The following is an 18,739-nucleotide window of genomic DNA, read 5'->3' as shown; positions in this document are numbered from 1 at the left end:
ATTTAAGAGTAGTTGAGGGTTTTTAGGATCATTCAGAATGATTAATAAACTATTGAAATCAACATTTATATGTCTTATTATTCAGGCATATACTAATAGTTAACTAATAAGTTAATAAATGCTTTATTAACTCAACTTCATGCAGTTTTGTGACCTAATCTAAAGTGAGGACTATTTATGCTTTATAAATCCCTTATAAATGACAAATTAAATAATATATACTTTAATATGAAATAATATTTTTACCCTGAATTAGATTTTTTCCCCAAATCACACTACCCTAGTGTCAAACTTACTGCACTTTTAAGGATACAATTTTGTAATGTTTCTTTCATGGATCTCAATGCATCATGTGCTATTTCTGAGTGTTGGTGCGTATATTCCAAGTCACCAATGACCACAGTTTGAGCTAAAAATTTAGTCTTTAATGTTATCCTGAAGAAAAAAAGGTCCGAGTAAATCAACAGAAATATTGTCATTTCGGATTAACTATCCCTTTAAGCTCAAGCGAACTGCTTTAAAACATGCAATTATGACACAGACCCTTCCGAGCGGCAAAAGATGGCACATTTCAGATTTAACACTCTCAAGTAGGTCCCGCACCAGCTGAGCATCTGCCATGGAGATGAATCTGAACGATGCAGAAAAGCAGAGGTGTTACAAACCTCAAACTGTGAGCTGCCACATCCACACCAGCTTCCCTCGCGAAAAGCGGAATTCTCTGGACAGGAAGCGCTCTGACATGAACGACACTTCAAGGGACTTCCTCTGCCTGCAAACCTGTGTTTTACATTTCAAAAACAGACACCGACAGAGCCTTCCAGTACGATCAAGCATGAGAGGTGTTGGTATTTTTATTGTTTTCCGCATCCGGTGGCTTCACGTCAGCCTGAGAGAACACTGATAACACACACATTCCCCATGAGTGCTTGTGCGTTTGATTTAAAGATAAAGGAAATGGTGCAGGTCTCTTCAGGAGAAAACAGAGAAGACACTCGATCCAGCCTGAAAACAGGAAAAGCTGAGGGGTTTGCGTTTAATGATATCGTGTGTATGTGTGTATATATATCTATACGAGGCATAAAGAGTACCAGTGTGTCAGAGAGACATTCTATATCCAGAGAGTGGGATCTCCATGTACATTTCGACAGTATAAATACAGTCCCTCCACTTGAGAAACCGAACAAACAATAACAACGACAAAAACAAGCAACAGTAGGCAGTAACACTGACCCGATCTAAAGCAAAAAAAAAACTCTATGTTAGTGATGTGATTTCATAAATGAGGAATCGATCACGTGAAATGACAACGGCTCCATGCTGAAACACATGTTGATGAAAGCTCTGGTGAAACAGAAGGATTGGGGAAGCACAGAGAGACAGAAACGAGAGCTAACGGAAGCTGGAGATGGACACGGGCAAGCTCAGGTGGTGGGCTTAGATTGAGTTCGTAGTAGAGAAAGGGGTTTTGAGAAGTGATGTGGCTTCTGGGATTGTTCTGTTAGATGGGCAGCTGGAACTTGACGTCAACCTGGGCCTCTTTGGCCAATGATACAATTTCAGAAAGCTTAACAACCTAGAAAGAGAAACATAAAAAAAAGAGAAAACTGAAATTAAAAGGTCCCGCTTTGAAATGTGCAGTTTTTATTTGGTGTTTGACGTAATCTCAACTGAAAAAAGAAGAGAGGGTGGGACAGAGTAGCTCCTCCCCTTTAAAAAACAGCCAATAGTGGTTTGTTTTTACCACCACTCTGCCAGTGAGAGAGGTTGAGCTTAAGCGCATCAAATAATAGGCATCTTGAAAGGGAGGGTCATGGCCAATACTAAAGAGCATTTGAATTATAGATCAACATTTTTATGGGGTTTAATGAAAATTTTTTTTCGATCCATTTAGGCTGAGGTGACAAGTTGCAAGCTTTGGATGTGTTTATCAGTCTTATATTTTCTAAACGTGACTTTTGTCACTGTTTTGGTGTACATTAGCTAACAGATTAAAACTAACAGATTGAAACTAACATCTAAAAAGACCTTTAAAGCTTTAGTTGCTGCTTTATTACAATGTGTGGTTGTTTTTTGGTTTTGTATTCTGTGGCATCAAAAATCAAGCTCCATAGTTTTAAGAAAGATTGCTGTAGTTTTTAAGCTTTTTCTATTTTATTAATAATTTATCTTTGATTACTTGAAGTTTTACGGATCGTTTACATTTTTTCCTTTTTGCACATTTTCACCCTTTTGGTGTACTTTTTTATTACAATTAGAAAACGGACGGCAATTTTTATAATATTTATCAGTTTGTGGAAGAGAGATTTTGGGAATTGATGTGACTTCTGGTAGGGATGGGGAGTCGACTCCAAATAAGTCGATTCCTCGACTCTCAATGGACCTAGTGCCGGAATCGACTCCAGGACAGGAATCGACTCCCAGAGTCGAGTCTGTTTTTTTAAATCCTCCTGAATGAAGCAGTTACATGCTATAACTATAATGCTCATTCTGGAGCACGATGAACACTGAAGGTGCCCGCTTTGTATGCGTGTTCACACGTTTTACGCTTTTGCTTTTGAATTCCACGACCAGAAGTGCTGTAGGCTAATATAAAGTGCTGTTGGATGAAGTTAGCTTTAATTTTCAAACTCCTATGAAGCACCTACACCTTTTGCATTTTGGTTTTAATCTGCCTGTGATATCAAGTTTGCTGTGTTATAAATAAAATATAGCCTATATAAAGTTGAAGTCAGAATTATTAGCCCCCCTTTGAATATATATATATATATATATATATATATATATTTTTTTTTTTTTTTTCTTCCCAAATGATGTTTAACAGAGCAAGGACATTTTCACAGTATGTCTGATAATATTTTTTCTTCTGGAGAAAGTCTTTCTCTAGAAGATTAAGATATTATTTCATAATATATGAAATATTTCATAAGTGTTATATTTCTGGAATGTCTCATGCTTTTCATTTTTAAGTGAACGACTTCTATATTTTCCATGCACTATTAATTTTCTTGAAACCCCAATGAACAGACTCCTCTCAATACATTTCCACTCGGTGTCAGTTTGGATTTGCCCATACGGGTTCATAAATTAAAGCAACGCACCATTTTGGCAGCCTCGTCCAGATCATCACAGGCCAGGATCTTCAGAGGGCTGGCAGCGATCAGAGCCTTGGCATCGTCCACTCGTGTTCCTGGAGACCAGAGTGACATGAAGGACAGAAAACATCAGCCATATGCACAGGCATCCATGGACAGACACCTTTTCCTGTCATTATTTGCTCAATCAGTGGATTTACTGTTTTTTTTTACATTTAATCTACAGTTTATGGATATAAAAGTGTCCCAACAGCCCGACCAAGACTCATCTATGACCCTTCTGCAGTTACTGGATGAGATTATTTTGAATAATTATTCAAATACAGGCTGTTTCTCTAATGAATCATTCAGACGTATCTACGAACTGGTTTATCCAACTCATTTAAAAAGATTTCTTGTTTTCTTAATATCTCGCAAGAAAGCTTCAAAATTTTATGAAAAAATGTATACATACATTTGAAGTCAAAATGATTAGCCCTCCTGTGAATTTGATGTTTAACAGAGCAAAGAATTTTTCACAGTTTTTCCTATAATATTATTTTTTTCTGGAGAAAGTCTTATTTGTTTTATTTTAGCTAGGATAAAAGCAATTTTGCGTTTTTCAAAAAAATTTTAAAGGTCAATATTATTAGCCTCTTAATCAATATTTATTTTCTTTGATTGGCTAACAAACTAGTTATACCATGACTTGCCTAATTACCCTAACATGCCTAATTAACCTTGTTAAGCCTTTAAATGTCACTAAGCTGAATACTAGTATCTTGAAAAATATCAAGTAAAATATTATGTGCTGTCATCATGGTGAAGATAAAAGAAATCAGTTATTAGAAATTAAAATTATTATGTTTAGAAATGTGTTGATATTTTCTTTCTTTCTGTTAAACAGAAATTGATGAAAAAAATATACAGGGGGGCTAATAATTCAAGAGGGCTTATAATTCTGACTTCAACTGTAATGTTCAGGGCCCAACAGATTTGTAGTCTGTTACTTTTTGTACATCACACACACACACACACACACACACACACACACACACACACACACACACACGCACACACGCACACACGCACACACGCACACACGCACACGCGCACACACGCACACGCACACACGCACACACACAAAACTTTTTTAGGTGATACTCATTTTAGGTAATGTACTCAGACTATTTTTGGGTTGCTTACGAAAAACTTGTTTCTTAAGTTGATTTGACTATTGTTATATAATAAATAGAGAAAGATACTAGATTAATTTCCTTGTTTTTATTGTCCAGCAATGCATTAAACATCACATTAAATAAAAAAAAAAATTTAAAAAACAGGGAGCAAATTAAAAACGCACAAGTAGAAAATAAACAAAAGAGATAAACAATAAATTAATATTATCAATTTTAAAAGGAAGAAACACACAAATTTGAAATAGTTAATTTGTGTGAATATAAATATACAAAGCTAACATTATTTTTTGAGATTTAAAAAAAAAATCAATTTAAAACAAAAACTATAAATAATAAACAAATTATACCAATTAATAAAAGAAAAAAAACACTGAAGTGAATTGAAATACATAATTTGCGTGTACATGATTATTCATTCATTCATTTTCCTTCTTTTATTCATCAGGGGTCACCACAGCGGAATGAACCACCAACTATTCCAGCATGTTTTACACAGCAGATGCCCTTCCAGCTGCAACCCAGTACTGGGAAACATCCATGCATATTAATTCACACACATACACTACGGACAATTTCATTCATTTTCGGCTTAGTCCCTTTATTAATCAGGGGTTGCCTCAGCAGAATGAACCGCCAACTAATCCAGCATATGTTTTACGCAGTGGATGCCCTTCCAGCTGCAACCCATCACTGGTAAACACCCATACACTTTCGTTCGCACACATACACTACAGACAATTTAGCTTATTCAATTCACCTATAGCGCATGTTTTTGGACTTGTGGGGGAAACCGGAGCACACGGAGTAAACCCATGCAAACACGGGGAGAACATGCAAACTTCCCACAGAAATACCAATTGATTTAGCCAGGACTTGAACCAGCGACCTTCTTGCTTAAGGCGACAGTGCTAACCACCGTTAATCTTAAAAGAGAAAAATTTAAAAGAGCGAAGAATCATTCAATTATGAATAATTTACTGTTGTATAATTTCATTTTCTAATAATTTAATCCATCAAAACGTAATCCAAATACATAAGGAGACCCCTGAAAGAAAGAACCTGGGAAGAAAGTGCATAAAACGCTTGGATTTTCTAGTGAAACCTGCTTGACGTGCTTGTTCTTGTGGGCATAACTGAGAATATGACTCAATTTTTCAGATCAGCACCCTTTTAAATAAAGCATGGGAACTGAAAACATTTTAATGGGTTTCAAATCATCCCTCTTCCTTCCCACTGATCAAAGTCAGCCGCACCATCAGTCATAATCACAGCATAAAGTTCATCTTCTCTCACCTTGTAACCGCACTACAATAGGGATTTTCAGGTCTAGGTCCGTGACTGCCATGATAATGCCCTGTGCAATGACATCACATCGCATGATGCCACCAAAGATGTTTACCAAAATAGCTTGAACCTGTTAGAAAGAAAACACAAACAAACAAAATATAAACATTTTTGAAAAAACTCACTAATGCTATGTAGGGTTGTTATAATGCTGGAATTTGGTACCAATCTGTACTATAATTTTAAAAACGTCCAATTCCCGCTTACATTTAAGCACTGTTGAGTACGTTCTTAAACAATGCTGATTTGCCATCGTGTTTAAGTGCTCAACAGAAATGACTGTGAAGGTCATCAGGTCACTGAACTCACCGCTGTTTAATGAGTATAACCACATATACAGCGAAACTGGAGCGTTTTAAAGCTGCGATTCATCAGCGGATCACACGTATGTCAGCTTATAGACAAACCAGTTGATTGACGTGCGTTACCATGAAATGTGGTGCCCTCACATGTACAGTTGAAAACAGAAGTTAACATACACTCTAAAAAACATAACCATACAACACAACCATTTTTTCTAAAATGTCTGATGGTAAATCAAAATAAACTTTTACTATTTTAGGTCTGTTAGGATTACCTAAATCATTTACATTTGCTAAATGCCAGAATAATGAGAGAATACATTTTTTTTAAAAATAAATTTCTAGACAGTCAAAAGTTTACAAAAAAATTTTCTTGTTTTTTTTTTAGCTTTGTTTTTAAACTGTATAACTTTGGTCAAATGTTTTGGGTATCCTTACACAAGCTTCTCACAATAGTTTGCAGGAATTTCGGCCCATTCCTCCAGACAGAATTGGTTCAACTAAATCAGATTTGTTGGCTGTCTTGCTCGCACAAGCTTTTTTAACTCTGCCCACAAATTTTCTATAGGATTGAGATCAGGACTTTGTGATGGCCACTCCAAAACATTCACTCTGTTGTCCTCAAAGCACATTTTAACTAATTTGTCAGTATGCTTAGGGTCATGGTCTGTTTGGAAGACCCATTTGTGACTATTTCTCCATAATGTTCTTTCTTCATGATGCCATCTATGCTGTGAAGTGGACCAGTCCCTCCTGCAGCAAAACAGCCCCACAACATGATGCTGCGACCCCCATACTTTGCAGTTTGGATGGTGTTCCTAGGCTTGTAAGCTTTCCCCTTTGTCCTCCAAATGTAACACTGGTCATTATGGCCGAACAGTTCAACCTTGGTTCCATCAGAGCACAGGACATGTCTCCAAAAATTATTCTTTTTCCCAGTGTACTTTAGCAAATTGAAATCTGGCTTTGTTGTTGATTCTGGCTTGTTGATTTTCCCATGTTGTAACACAAGGAGGCAGTGTGTTTGAGGTTTGCCTTAAATACTATTCTACAGTTGTGCCTCCAATTAACTCAAATGTTGTCAATTAGCCAATCAGAAACTTCCAAAACCTTGACACCCTCATCTGAGCTTTTTCAGAGGCATAATAATCTTATTGTCTGTAAACTTGACTTTCAAGAAAAGTTATAACAATTTCTAAACAAATATATCTCTCATTATTCTGCTATTAAGCATAACAGAAACAAATGTGATAACTTGCTTTAAAGTTTAGTCAAATTAACATCTGACTGTTTTTAAAATGGTTATGTGCCTCTTTATACAGTGTATGTAAACTTCTGGTTTCAACTGTATATGCCATTTCGTGCTTGTCTTTAGTAAGCTCTGCTATAAACAGAAGGGAAAAAAACAGAAGCCAGTGCTGTGACAATGCTATTACCTTCTTATCAGAGGTGATGAGCTTGAAGGCCTCTGTCACCTGCTGAGCTGTGGCTCCACCCCCAACATCCAAAAAGTTTGCAGGTGTTCCTCCATGCAGTTTAATAATGTCCATGGTGGCCATAGCGAGTCCAGCCCCATTAACTAAACACAGGTGACATCACAGGTTTTAAATACATTTCAACTAATCAAACTGTAGTAGAAAAGCTTACTAAAAGTGGTAAATGTAATACACAATGTGTTATGAAATGTGCATTTTTCATTTGATGTTTGACGTAATCTCAACTGAAAATGAAGAGAGGCTGGGACATAGAGTAGCCCCTCCCCTTTAAAAAACAGCCAATAGCGTTTTATCTTTTTAACAGCTCTGCCAGTGAGAGTGGTTGAAATCAAGTGCATTAAATGAAAAGCAAATGTGAAGTGTTTTGAAATACTGTACTAGAGAGCATTTTATTGGTCAAGATTTGATGAGTAATATCAAATATTATCAGGTGTCGTGAGGTGTATAAGGTGACCTGAAAAAAATGTTGATCCATTGAGGTGAAAGTGACAAACTGCAAGCTTTGGATGTTTATATCAGATTTATATTTTCTAAACGCACATTTTGTCATTATTTTGGAGCACACAAGCAGACAAACATCTACTTTTTTATTTCACAGGACCTTTAAAAACTACTAAACTACCAAATGTTTAGATGCATTATGATTTTAGGTTGTCTTTTCTGCTCACGGGCTGTATTTACTTGATGAGAAATCAGAGAAAAATTGTGAAAGATTATGTAAATATAAATGTATTTAGCAAATGTGCATTAAAATGATTACAATGTGACATATAAAAATGTTATACATTCAGAAATTCACAATGGGTTTTTTGCCTTTAAAAAATAAATACTGTTTTTAAACCCATTGATAAAAAAAGCTCTTCAAAACAAAAAATATAAATTAACATTATTAATATATATTATTAACAATGACTGCAGAAATTATTATTATTAAATTTACTAATTTAAATTCTAATATTTAATAATGTTATTTTAAACTCTAATATTACTTCAAAGTTACTGCTTTTATTCTTTTTTGACCAAACATCTTTCTGTTTTAATGCAGTTAAATAATTTTTTTTTAAATAATTAAAATAAATAGCATGCATATATAAACTTTTTCCCAATATATTCAATGTTTGTCTAGTGGCTGGTTGAGGGTTTCATACGAAGCAATTTTCTATATTAATTGAAATGTATATTATGTCTATACTTTTTTAAATACAAATTCTGATGAAAATGATAAATAAATAATAATAATAATAAAAAGAATAATAAAAATATTTAATAAAATAAAAAATGTATAAAAAAATTAATTTAAAAATATATATAAATAATAAATAAAATAATTTTATTTTTTATATATATACATACACACACACATATATATATATATATATATATATATATATATATATATATATATATATATATATATATATATATATATATATATATATTTATATATATATATATATATATATATATATATATATAGATATATATATATATAGATATATATATATATATATATATATATATATATATATATATATATATATATATATACATATATATATATATATACATATATATATATATATACATATATATATACATACATAGATATATATATATACATAGATAATATTTATTATTATTTTATTTATATGTATATAAAAATGTATGGATGGTTTTCTTTCCTTCTTTGGTTTATACTGACCCAGGCAGCCGATAGTGCCATCTAGGCCAATGTAATTGAGGTCTGCTTTGGCTGCTTGTCTGTCTCTGGCATCCTCCTGGGACCAGTCTCGCATGTCGAACACTTTCTTCTGTCTATAGGCAGCGTTTGAATCAAAGTTGATCTTAGCATCCATACACATCACTGCAAACCACAGAAGGAGATTTAATGGATCATTTGTTTCAGAACTGCATAAATCTGTCGGAAACTTACAGCGAAGGGGTTTAATAATAAACATGAGGGTCTCAATTTCAAAGTATCTGCATTTGTTTACCAATTCCAGAGGAATCCTCTACCATTGGGTTGATCTCCACCATAGATGCATCATACTTAATGAACACATCATAAAGTTTCAACATGTTTTCCGCAGCTTCATTGATCAATGCAGGGGGAAATCCCATCTTCTCTGCCACCTGCCAGAGGTTAAACAGAGTATTAAAGAACATTTTTCATGCAGGGGTCAGTGTCTAGCAGAACCAGATTCTATTCTGCACCTCACCTTAATGGCTTGATCCATCTTAATTCCCTCTACAATATCAATAGGCTCTTTGACAATGGCATCAGGATTCTCTGCAGCCACATCCTCAATGTTCACACCCCCCTGAGAACTGCCAATCAGAACGGGGCCCTGCAGGGGGTGGAGAAGAGCCCATGTGATCATTTAAAGAGCAGGTGAAACTAGTAAAATGCTCAGTAAAAAGTTGCCCTCTATTGGCCACTCGGCTCACTGCAGCGAGTCAAGTGATGATGTCATTATGGAATGCCTGTAAAAAGACTTTGTACTTGAATGAACAAATAAGCAGGTGATGTCACAGATAAGGCTCTAACCTGGTAAGACCTCTCCATAGTGATGGCGAAGTAATACTCTCTGCGTGGGTATCTGCGCTCACAGACAAACACTTGATTGCAAATGCGTCCTGCTTCTCCTGTCTGCTTGGTGAAAAGCTTCTTGCCAATCATCTTAGATGAGATATCCCTCGCTTCTTCTGGCCTGCAGACAAAAAACAAACAAACAGGCGAGATGTAATGAAGAGATAGGAAAAAAAGAAGACCATAAAGGGATAAACAGGGCTTGTATATTGTTACTTTAACTTTTAAAATTAAAAATGTATTTCGCTACTACCGATTACAAAATACATGTTTTAAAGGTCTTGTGAAGTGCTTTGAAGTGTGTATTTGTTTATTTATTTATTTTTTTAAGGGGTTTTTCACCTTTATTATGACAGGAGAGTAGAAATTTTAGATATGAACACATTGGTAGCAGAGAGAGGAAAAGGACCTCAAGTCCTCAGGAATTAAACTCTGGTCACCGTGAGCACACCGGTGCTGTATGTCAGTGCACAGTACCACTAGGCAATTGGCACCAACACATTTGTTTATTTGATGTAATCTCAACTAAGACTTTAAGACAGGGTAGGACATAGAGTAGCCCCACCCCTTTATCACATCTGGGCCAGTAAGAGTGATTGAGATCAAGCAAATCAAGTGAAAATGAAATGAAAAAAGGGTCTTGAAGGGGGCGGAACATGTCATATACTAGAGAGCATTTGATTGGTCAGAAGATTTGATGAGAAACTCAATTTAGGCGAAAGTGACAAACTGCAAGCTTTTTACATTTATATCTTCTAAATGCGAATTTTGTCACTGTTTTGGAGCACACTAGCTAAAAATTCCAGAGCGTCCTAGCCTGTGTGAACAGCGGTTTTTTTTATTTACTGTAAAGTCGTTCCGGAAATTTTCCAGATATTTACCAGTACCACTGTATGAAAGGGGCTATTGAGTGTGGTCTCCAAATTTAACCAAAAAGCTTTTTTTTTTTTAAATAATTAACACATATTAAACCTCTTTAACATTATTAATAGGCTACTGAGTTACTGATAGGTGAGGTAGTGGCGCAGTAGGTAGTGCTGTCGCCTCACAGCAAGAAGTTCTGTGTGGAGTTTGCATGTTCTCCCTGCATTCGCATGGGTTCCCTCCGGGTGCTCCGGTTTCCCCCACAGTCCAAAGACATGCGGTACAGGTGAATTGGGTATGCTTAATTGTCTGTAGTGTATGTGTGAATGAGTGTGTGTGGATGTTTCCCAGGGATGGGTTGCGGCTGGAAGAGCATCCGCTGCATAAAAAAAACAAGCGGTATAAGTTGGCAGTTCATTCCGCTGTGGCGACCCCGGATTAATAAGGGGACTAAGCCGACAAGAAAATGAATGAATGAGTTACTGATGCTGTTCTGACATTCATTTTCAAGCCGTCTGTTAGTTATTTTATTTTCAAACTATCTGCTGCTGCTTTCAGTATTATGGTGATAGATGTCATATAAAATAATATTTAAACTTACATTGGTAGCAGTTTTTTTTTATTGAGATTGGTTCAAATACCCAAGTTTGGTTAAATATTGATAATGTTCAGAAGTACTGTAACTGTAATTTGATAACCACTATTTAAAATGCAAGTATAACAAAGTAGTTACTAATATTTTGTGAATACATAAAGCCGTTACATGTATTTCATGCATACAATGTAGTAGCAAACACTCACGAGTAAACGATTCTGACTCCTCCTTTCAGTCCTCCTTCAAAAGTGCCTTTGCCTCGACCACCCGCCAGAACTTGGGCTTTTATAACCAAGTCTTTAGAACCTGAGAAGAGAGAGAGAAAAAACAGCAACTAGATTAGTACAGTTGGACATAATTTAAAATGACCTTTTAAACACCTTTTGAGGTGAAAAAAAAAACTTAAATGCTCCTAGCATATTTTTGCACATTGATAAAGTCAGTATGTTTTAGAACGAGTTTATAAAATGTTTATGTTTTGCAAGCATTTAACATGTTGTTAACGTATTATACAATATTAAATGTGTAAAAACAGATTTACCAATCCTAATGTTCTAAATATTTAACATGTTAATTTAACATTTAGCTAATGATTTAGCACTTTAGCATGTATTGACATTTCTAAAATCTTTTAACACATTGCTAACCTGATTTTACCATGCTGTTAACATTTGCTTCATGTTTTTGTTCGACTGTTTCAAACTAAGAATAAATATAGATAAACCCAAACTACATAATAATAACTTCAATAACAACTTCATATGTCAATAAGAGCTGCTGATACAAATTAAATAAATAAAAATAAACTACAAAAATTTACAAATAAAAAACATTAGATATGACTTTTTAGTTACATTTTTGATAAAGAACTTGAAATTCTTAGAGATAAATTCTCATTTTTAAAAATATACTGCCTCATGTTTTAACAAATTAAAAATTTCCTTACATGTTTTAATATTTGTATGTCCCTAATATACCTGTTTTTGTAAACATGGTTGCATCAGTTTTACTATAATAAAACCATTATTACTTTTTATGAAGGACTTAAAATATGAAATAGGTACCAGTAGAGATACAGTTTATATCAGTAGGGATGCTCAACATGTTTCAGCATGAAAAAAGAAGAACCCTGCATCCTCAAACGATGAGTCAATCTGTAATCACCTACAGTCTCTGAACCTGCACAGACCTGCTGTACAGCTTATGCAAGGCTGGATCGGACTGTTATGATTAACCTAGTGTCACTTTACAAGCTGATAAGTAGCAGTTTTGATTCACAAGGATTTAGATTTCATAACCAGGGTAAAAACAACACACATATGACAGCAACAAGCACAGCTTAAAGCACAGTGTCCTAAACGCAATCACACTTGCTTATAATAAGCAATAAAGGATTTTCAGGATTTGTGGAATCATTGTTAAATTTAACTATAACAGTGTCAATGTGTATAATTTGCATGTGTTTTTAAAGCCTTGTTCCATGTAATAATAGAATTAAACAGAGAGCTTTAAGCATTAAGGCACATGAAATTATAACATTAACTAAGATGAAATTCATTTCACATATACAGTGAAGACGCAGTGTTGTTTTTCATCCGATTGTTAAGTTTCTGTATCTGTATAGAGACAGAAAAATCTAAATACAATTTATATTTGTATCTTTGTTGTATTGTATTTTTACAGTATTTCCTGTTATATTTTACTTCTGGAAAAAGTCATATTTCATATATGAACATGCATTTTTAAAATTGAATTGCCAAAGTCATTATTGCCAGTTTCTATTATTATTAGCCCATTATTATTTTAAAAGCTGTTTATTTGGACTTTGCATTCATAAAAATAATTATTAAAAACAATACACATTTCTTATCATTATTTTACTGAAACTGTTATTCAAGTACCAAACCTACTGTACAGAACATAATATATTTTATTTCTAAACGATTATCTTACCCTAAAAACATTGACATATAAAACAAAAGAAGAATAAAAACTTTACATTAAATGGAAAATTCTTTTCTTTCTATTTTTCCAAAAATAAGAAACTGCATAAATCACAATATTAAATAAATTATTTATATTTTTGATCAAACAAATCTAATCTCCTTTTGTTTTTCCTAGAACATATTGTAGTGATTTCCAACAGAATTTTTCAGGTTTTGGTTTCGTAATGTTGTCATGTTAGAGCCCTGAAAAAGAGAAGTGCCACACAGAACTGCAGGTTAGACATTGTGAAACTATGGATATCTCTAAATTTGGCCATGTTGCAATTTTGCAAACAAAAAAACTCCCACTTTTAGCAACCCTGAAGTTCAGTTTGGTGCATTTAACAGAAATTAAACGAACATTAAAATCTGGAATCATAGATTCTGTTTTTTTTTAATACTCTGTGTTTAAATCTAGTTCTCTGCTTGTGACACCCAACCCTCCTTTCTTCCAGCACTGGCTGTCCATCATTGGCTTGTGCAGGTGCTGTCTATATGCTGACAGTCAGATTAGAGTTTAAAGGCGGCAACATTCTCCAGAAGTGGAGCAAATCTATGTTTAGACTCCAGCGTGTGTGAAAACAGTACAACAGCTGAAACACAAACACACACTACATTAAAGACCTTTAAATAGGGTAACCTGGGAGTCCAGCTCAAAACACACTTATTCAACCTGCAAAGAAGTGCATCAGACAGATCTTTATTGTCGTTGTATCTTTGTATGCTGAAACTGATTGTGTGCAGTATTAAAATATATATATTATTAAAAATGATTATTCAAAAACAACCTATTACCAGGCTTTCTGCAAGCTTCACAAAGTCAAATGTAGTACTTTTAAAGAGAATTATTAATTTAATTTAAGATCTAAATCATGTTGGTTTAATATGCGGCTGTAATTCATGTGATTATCTTTGGACTAGCAAAATAAATCTACAAAATCAACAATAGAAACTTTGAGGTAGCAGTACAAGAAAAGAAAATGAAAAAGGTTTAAAACTGTTATGCATACACACATTGTATTTGAATTGCTAACTGTGCAAACTGGCATTCCTTACATTTAAATATTTGTTGCTGAAAAAAATGTGTAAAGAACAAATAAGTCTATACACAGTTGATGACAAATGGTTAGCCTTCCTGTGAAATTAAGATTATTTCTCAAGGGCTGTTTAACGGAGAGAGAACAATACAACACATTTGAATGCAATAATTTTTAATAACGTCAAAAAACAAGTTTTTGCCATGATGATAGTATCTAAAATATTTTTATGGACTAGTTATTTTCCAAGAAACTATGATTCAGCTTAAAGGTAAATTAAAGTCTTAACTAGGCAATTAGGCAATTCATTGGATAAAAGTAGTTCATTCTGTGGCCAACCAAAAAAAAAAAAAGAAGAAGAAAAAAAAGGGGCTTAAGAGTAATAATCCTGACCTTAGATGTTTTTACATTTTAAAATATAAGAAATATTTTAAACTAAAACAAATATGACTTTCTCCAAAAGGAAAATATAATACGAATTACAGTGATGAAAGATGTTCTTGCTCTGTTAAATATCACTTAATTTTTTAAAATAAATAATAATTATAATAATAATAATAATAATAGTTTGGCAATTAATTGGATAAAAGTGATTTATTCTGTGGCCAACAGGAAAAAAATATATATACATTAAGGAGGGTAATAATGCTGACTTTAGTAGTTTTAACATTTTAACAACTAAAAGAAATATGACTTTCTCCTGAAAGAAAGATAAAATAGGAAATACTGTGGTGAAAAATGTCCTTGCTCTGTTGAACATCACTTGAAAAATATTTGAAAATAATAATAATAATTAGGCAATTCATTGGATAAAAGTGACTCATTCCATGGTTCGTTTTGTCACCGACCGAAATAAATAAATAAACAATTAAACAAATAAATAAACAAATATATATATATATATATATATATATATATATATATATATATATATATATATATATATATATATATATATATATATATATATATATATATATATATATATATATATATATATATATATATATTAAAGAAGGTAATATTGCTGACTTTAGCCGTTTTAACATTTTATTAAAATATAAATTTAAGAAATATTTGAAGCTAAAAGAAATATGACTTTCTTAAAAAGAAAAATATAATAGGAAATACTATGATGAAAAAATGCTGTTTAAGATCACTATTTGGAAAAAAAACAATTATTGAGTAGGCAATTCATTAGATAAAATGGTTTGTTCTGTGATTTGTTCATTTCGTAAAAAAATAATATTAAAAGGGGTAATAATGCTTAATAATATAAATAAATAAAATATAAATATAAAATAAATATATAAAATAAAAATATAAGTAATATTTCAAACTAAAATAAATATTATTTTCTCAAGAAAAAAATATATAACAATAATAATAATAATAATAATAATAATAATAGCTACTAATAATAATAAGAATAATAATGATGATAATAATTAACCAATTCATTGGATAAAAGCAGTTTGTTCTGTGGCTGGCCATTTTTATTTAAATATAAGAAATATGAATTTTTTTAAAATGCAGGAAATAATATAATATAATAATATAATTTAATTTAATATAACAATATAATTTCACAGTATTTATACAATAAATACTGTGAAAAATGTCTTTGTTCATTTAAAATCACTTTGAAAAAAAACTGTATTGCACATCAAATACAGTAATGCAGTCCTATCAAAAATACACGGCTTTACTCAGACAATGTCCAGCATATTTTCATGTTTTCTCACCGATTTGCTTGGCAGCAGTATAAGCCTCATCAGGTGTGCTGGCGACCATCCCCGCGGGCACAGAGATGCCCGCCTCCTTTAGCAGGCCGATGCTCATGTACTCATGCAGGGAGAGCTTTCTCTGCTGCTGCAGCGACAGCATTGGAGATGGCTGGTTCCCATGGTGCCCAAACAGACCTGATGTCCCACCAAGCACCTGGTAATTGAAAGCAAATATTGATAGTACAAATTAAATCCAACACTGCAAACAAGAGATTGAACAAGGGATAATGTTGCCACAAAGCCATAGTCGTTTTTACAATTCAAACACAACTTCTGTGATTGCTTGATGGAATCATCAAAGCGAAATAAATGCAAGAAAAGTCTAAAATTTGTTTTATTTTTAAGATATTAATCATTTTAGATGTTAAGTTTATCTCCTTTGACAATAAATAATGCAAAGGTAATGGTGGGTGATCTGAAGATATTATGATTTAACCCTAAATGTAATCCTTTATAGAGATGTATTGCAACTGGAAGAGCATTCGCTGAATAAAAAACGTGCTGGATAAGTTAGCGGTTCATGCCTCTGTGGCGACACCGGATTAAAAAACAGTTCATTTAACAGTTCATTCCGCTGTGGTGACCCCAGATTAATAAAGGGACTACGCCGAAAAGAATGAGTAAAACAGAATGTGCACTAGGGTTGCACAATATGTAATTTCAGCATTGATATCGCAATGTGTGCATCCGCAATAGTCACATCGCAATGATATGCAATGTTGAGTTGACTTTACAGTGTCATTTTTACAGTTACATATGAGCAATCCCATGCAAATGCCAACCTTGCCATAAAAGAAAAATTTAGGTTTTCACCAAAATAGAGAAACCGTTTCTACTTTTCTTTGTGTAAGAAAGTATTTACAGTACTTTAAAATTGCTCAAAAATGTCTCTGTTAATGTTTTCAAACTATTGTATTTGATTTCCCTCATAAATACAAAAATGTCAAATAAAATGAAACCACTCACTTTTGTTCTATAGTGAGCCGACTCTTATTCTTTTGATTAGCATTTTTTCTTTTGGGTTGTGCAGTTTAATTCACAGACTATCTACAACGTATGTTGTATACTGTAAACTCGCAAACTTTTTTGTCACATCCATAACACATGTTTATTTTCCTCATTTAAAATATAAAAAATGTTTACAGATGGATATTTTTCTGATCCTATAAATCTGTGGTTGGTTGTTTTGAAAAATATAAACAAATGCTTCAAAATTATGTTAACATTTGCTTTCTATGTGAATTTATCCTTTGAGTTTTTACTGCAAATGTCACGTCCATGACGCTGAAATTGCTCATACACAAAACCACAATGCATGCATGGTTTATTTCACTTTTATTTTTGCCTTGTTGCATTTATCTATGCTTGTAGTTTCTTTATTACAAGTTACGATGATTCACTTCCCTACAGAATCATCCCAGTCAATCAAAATACACTCAGTAACACTTTAGCGTCCAATTCTCATTAGTTGCTTATTAGTATGTATATTATTGAGATATTGGCTGCTTATTAGTACTTATAAAGCACATGTTCTGTATGATCTTTTTCTACCCAACACTTAAACTAACCTAATAACTATTAATAAATAGAAAATTAGGAGTTTATTGAAACAAAAGTCAAAATGGTTTGCTAAGAACGAGAACTTAAATGTGACTAAAATTATTTTCAAGTATAATGAAGATATATAAATCACAGAAAAACTAAATATCACAATGTCAGATTTCTCCAATATCGTGCAGCTCTAATGTACACAATAGCAACAAATTACCATCCAAGTAATCAACAATACAGTGCTGCATATAAATAAGTTAGATACATTATGAAGTAAGCTACCTAGGTGTCTCACTCAAGGGTACAACCTTTCACTGACCAAACAATTATTTCAACAAATGTATGATTCAGAAATATTAACACTTATAGTTCATTATAACAAGTACATTTGCAAATCTGAGTGGTTTAAGGATTACTTTACCAACCAGCTGTTACTACAGGTGAATGGACTACATAGAGTAAAACATAACAGAGTGTCCCTCCGTAAGTTACATGTAGGTCAAAGTTAACTCGTAAACCCAGCTGACATGTAATTGGTATGCATGATAAGAATACAAACAAACATAATACTCTAACAATCCCAGAAAACATCTCGGATTAGACAGTAATACAGCACCCGCTCAGAACATAATGAACAGGTTTGCTAACCTAAGCATTACTGATTATTATTAATGACAGGCTGTTAGCCAATGTGCTAATGTCAAAGGAGAACTACCCATTTGGTGCCATTGTAAGTGACCAAAACAGAAAGCTACTTCATTAATGGAAGTCGGTTATTAAAATCTGACGCGTATACACAAAACTGACCTTAGCTGCCGAGCTTACAGTCGTCCTGGAGCTGGAATTCCTCAGTCCAGCGGACAACCGGCCACAGATCAGGGACGTCGCCATGTTGCTCTGTGCTGAAGCAGCGCT

General features: G+C 33.3%; 1 protein-coding gene across 3 annotated transcripts; it reads right to left on the bottom strand.

Moving 5' to 3' along the window:
• Positions 1-827: 827 nt before the first annotated feature.
• On the bottom strand, positions 828-18,728 carry sucla2 (succinate-CoA ligase ADP-forming subunit beta). 3 transcript variants are annotated; one of them, NM_213026.1, is given in 11 exon segments: positions 828-1,576; positions 3,102-3,190; positions 5,567-5,687; positions 7,356-7,498; positions 9,118-9,279; positions 9,410-9,548; positions 9,635-9,763; positions 9,964-10,126; positions 11,671-11,770; positions 16,232-16,427; positions 18,632-18,728. In NM_213026.1, coding segments are annotated over 11 exon segments (1,401 nt in total). In that variant the 5' UTR covers positions 18,716-18,728; the 3' UTR covers positions 828-1,501.
• Between the last annotated feature and the right edge of the window lie 11 nt (positions 18,729-18,739).

Source organism: Danio rerio, chromosome 6, assembly GCF_049306965.1.
Source record: "Danio rerio strain Tuebingen ecotype United States chromosome 6, GRCz12tu, whole genome shotgun sequence".
Classification (NCBI taxonomy): domain Eukaryota; kingdom Metazoa; phylum Chordata; class Actinopteri; order Cypriniformes; family Danionidae; genus Danio; species Danio rerio.
This window is presented reverse-complemented; position numbering and strand designations above follow the sequence as displayed.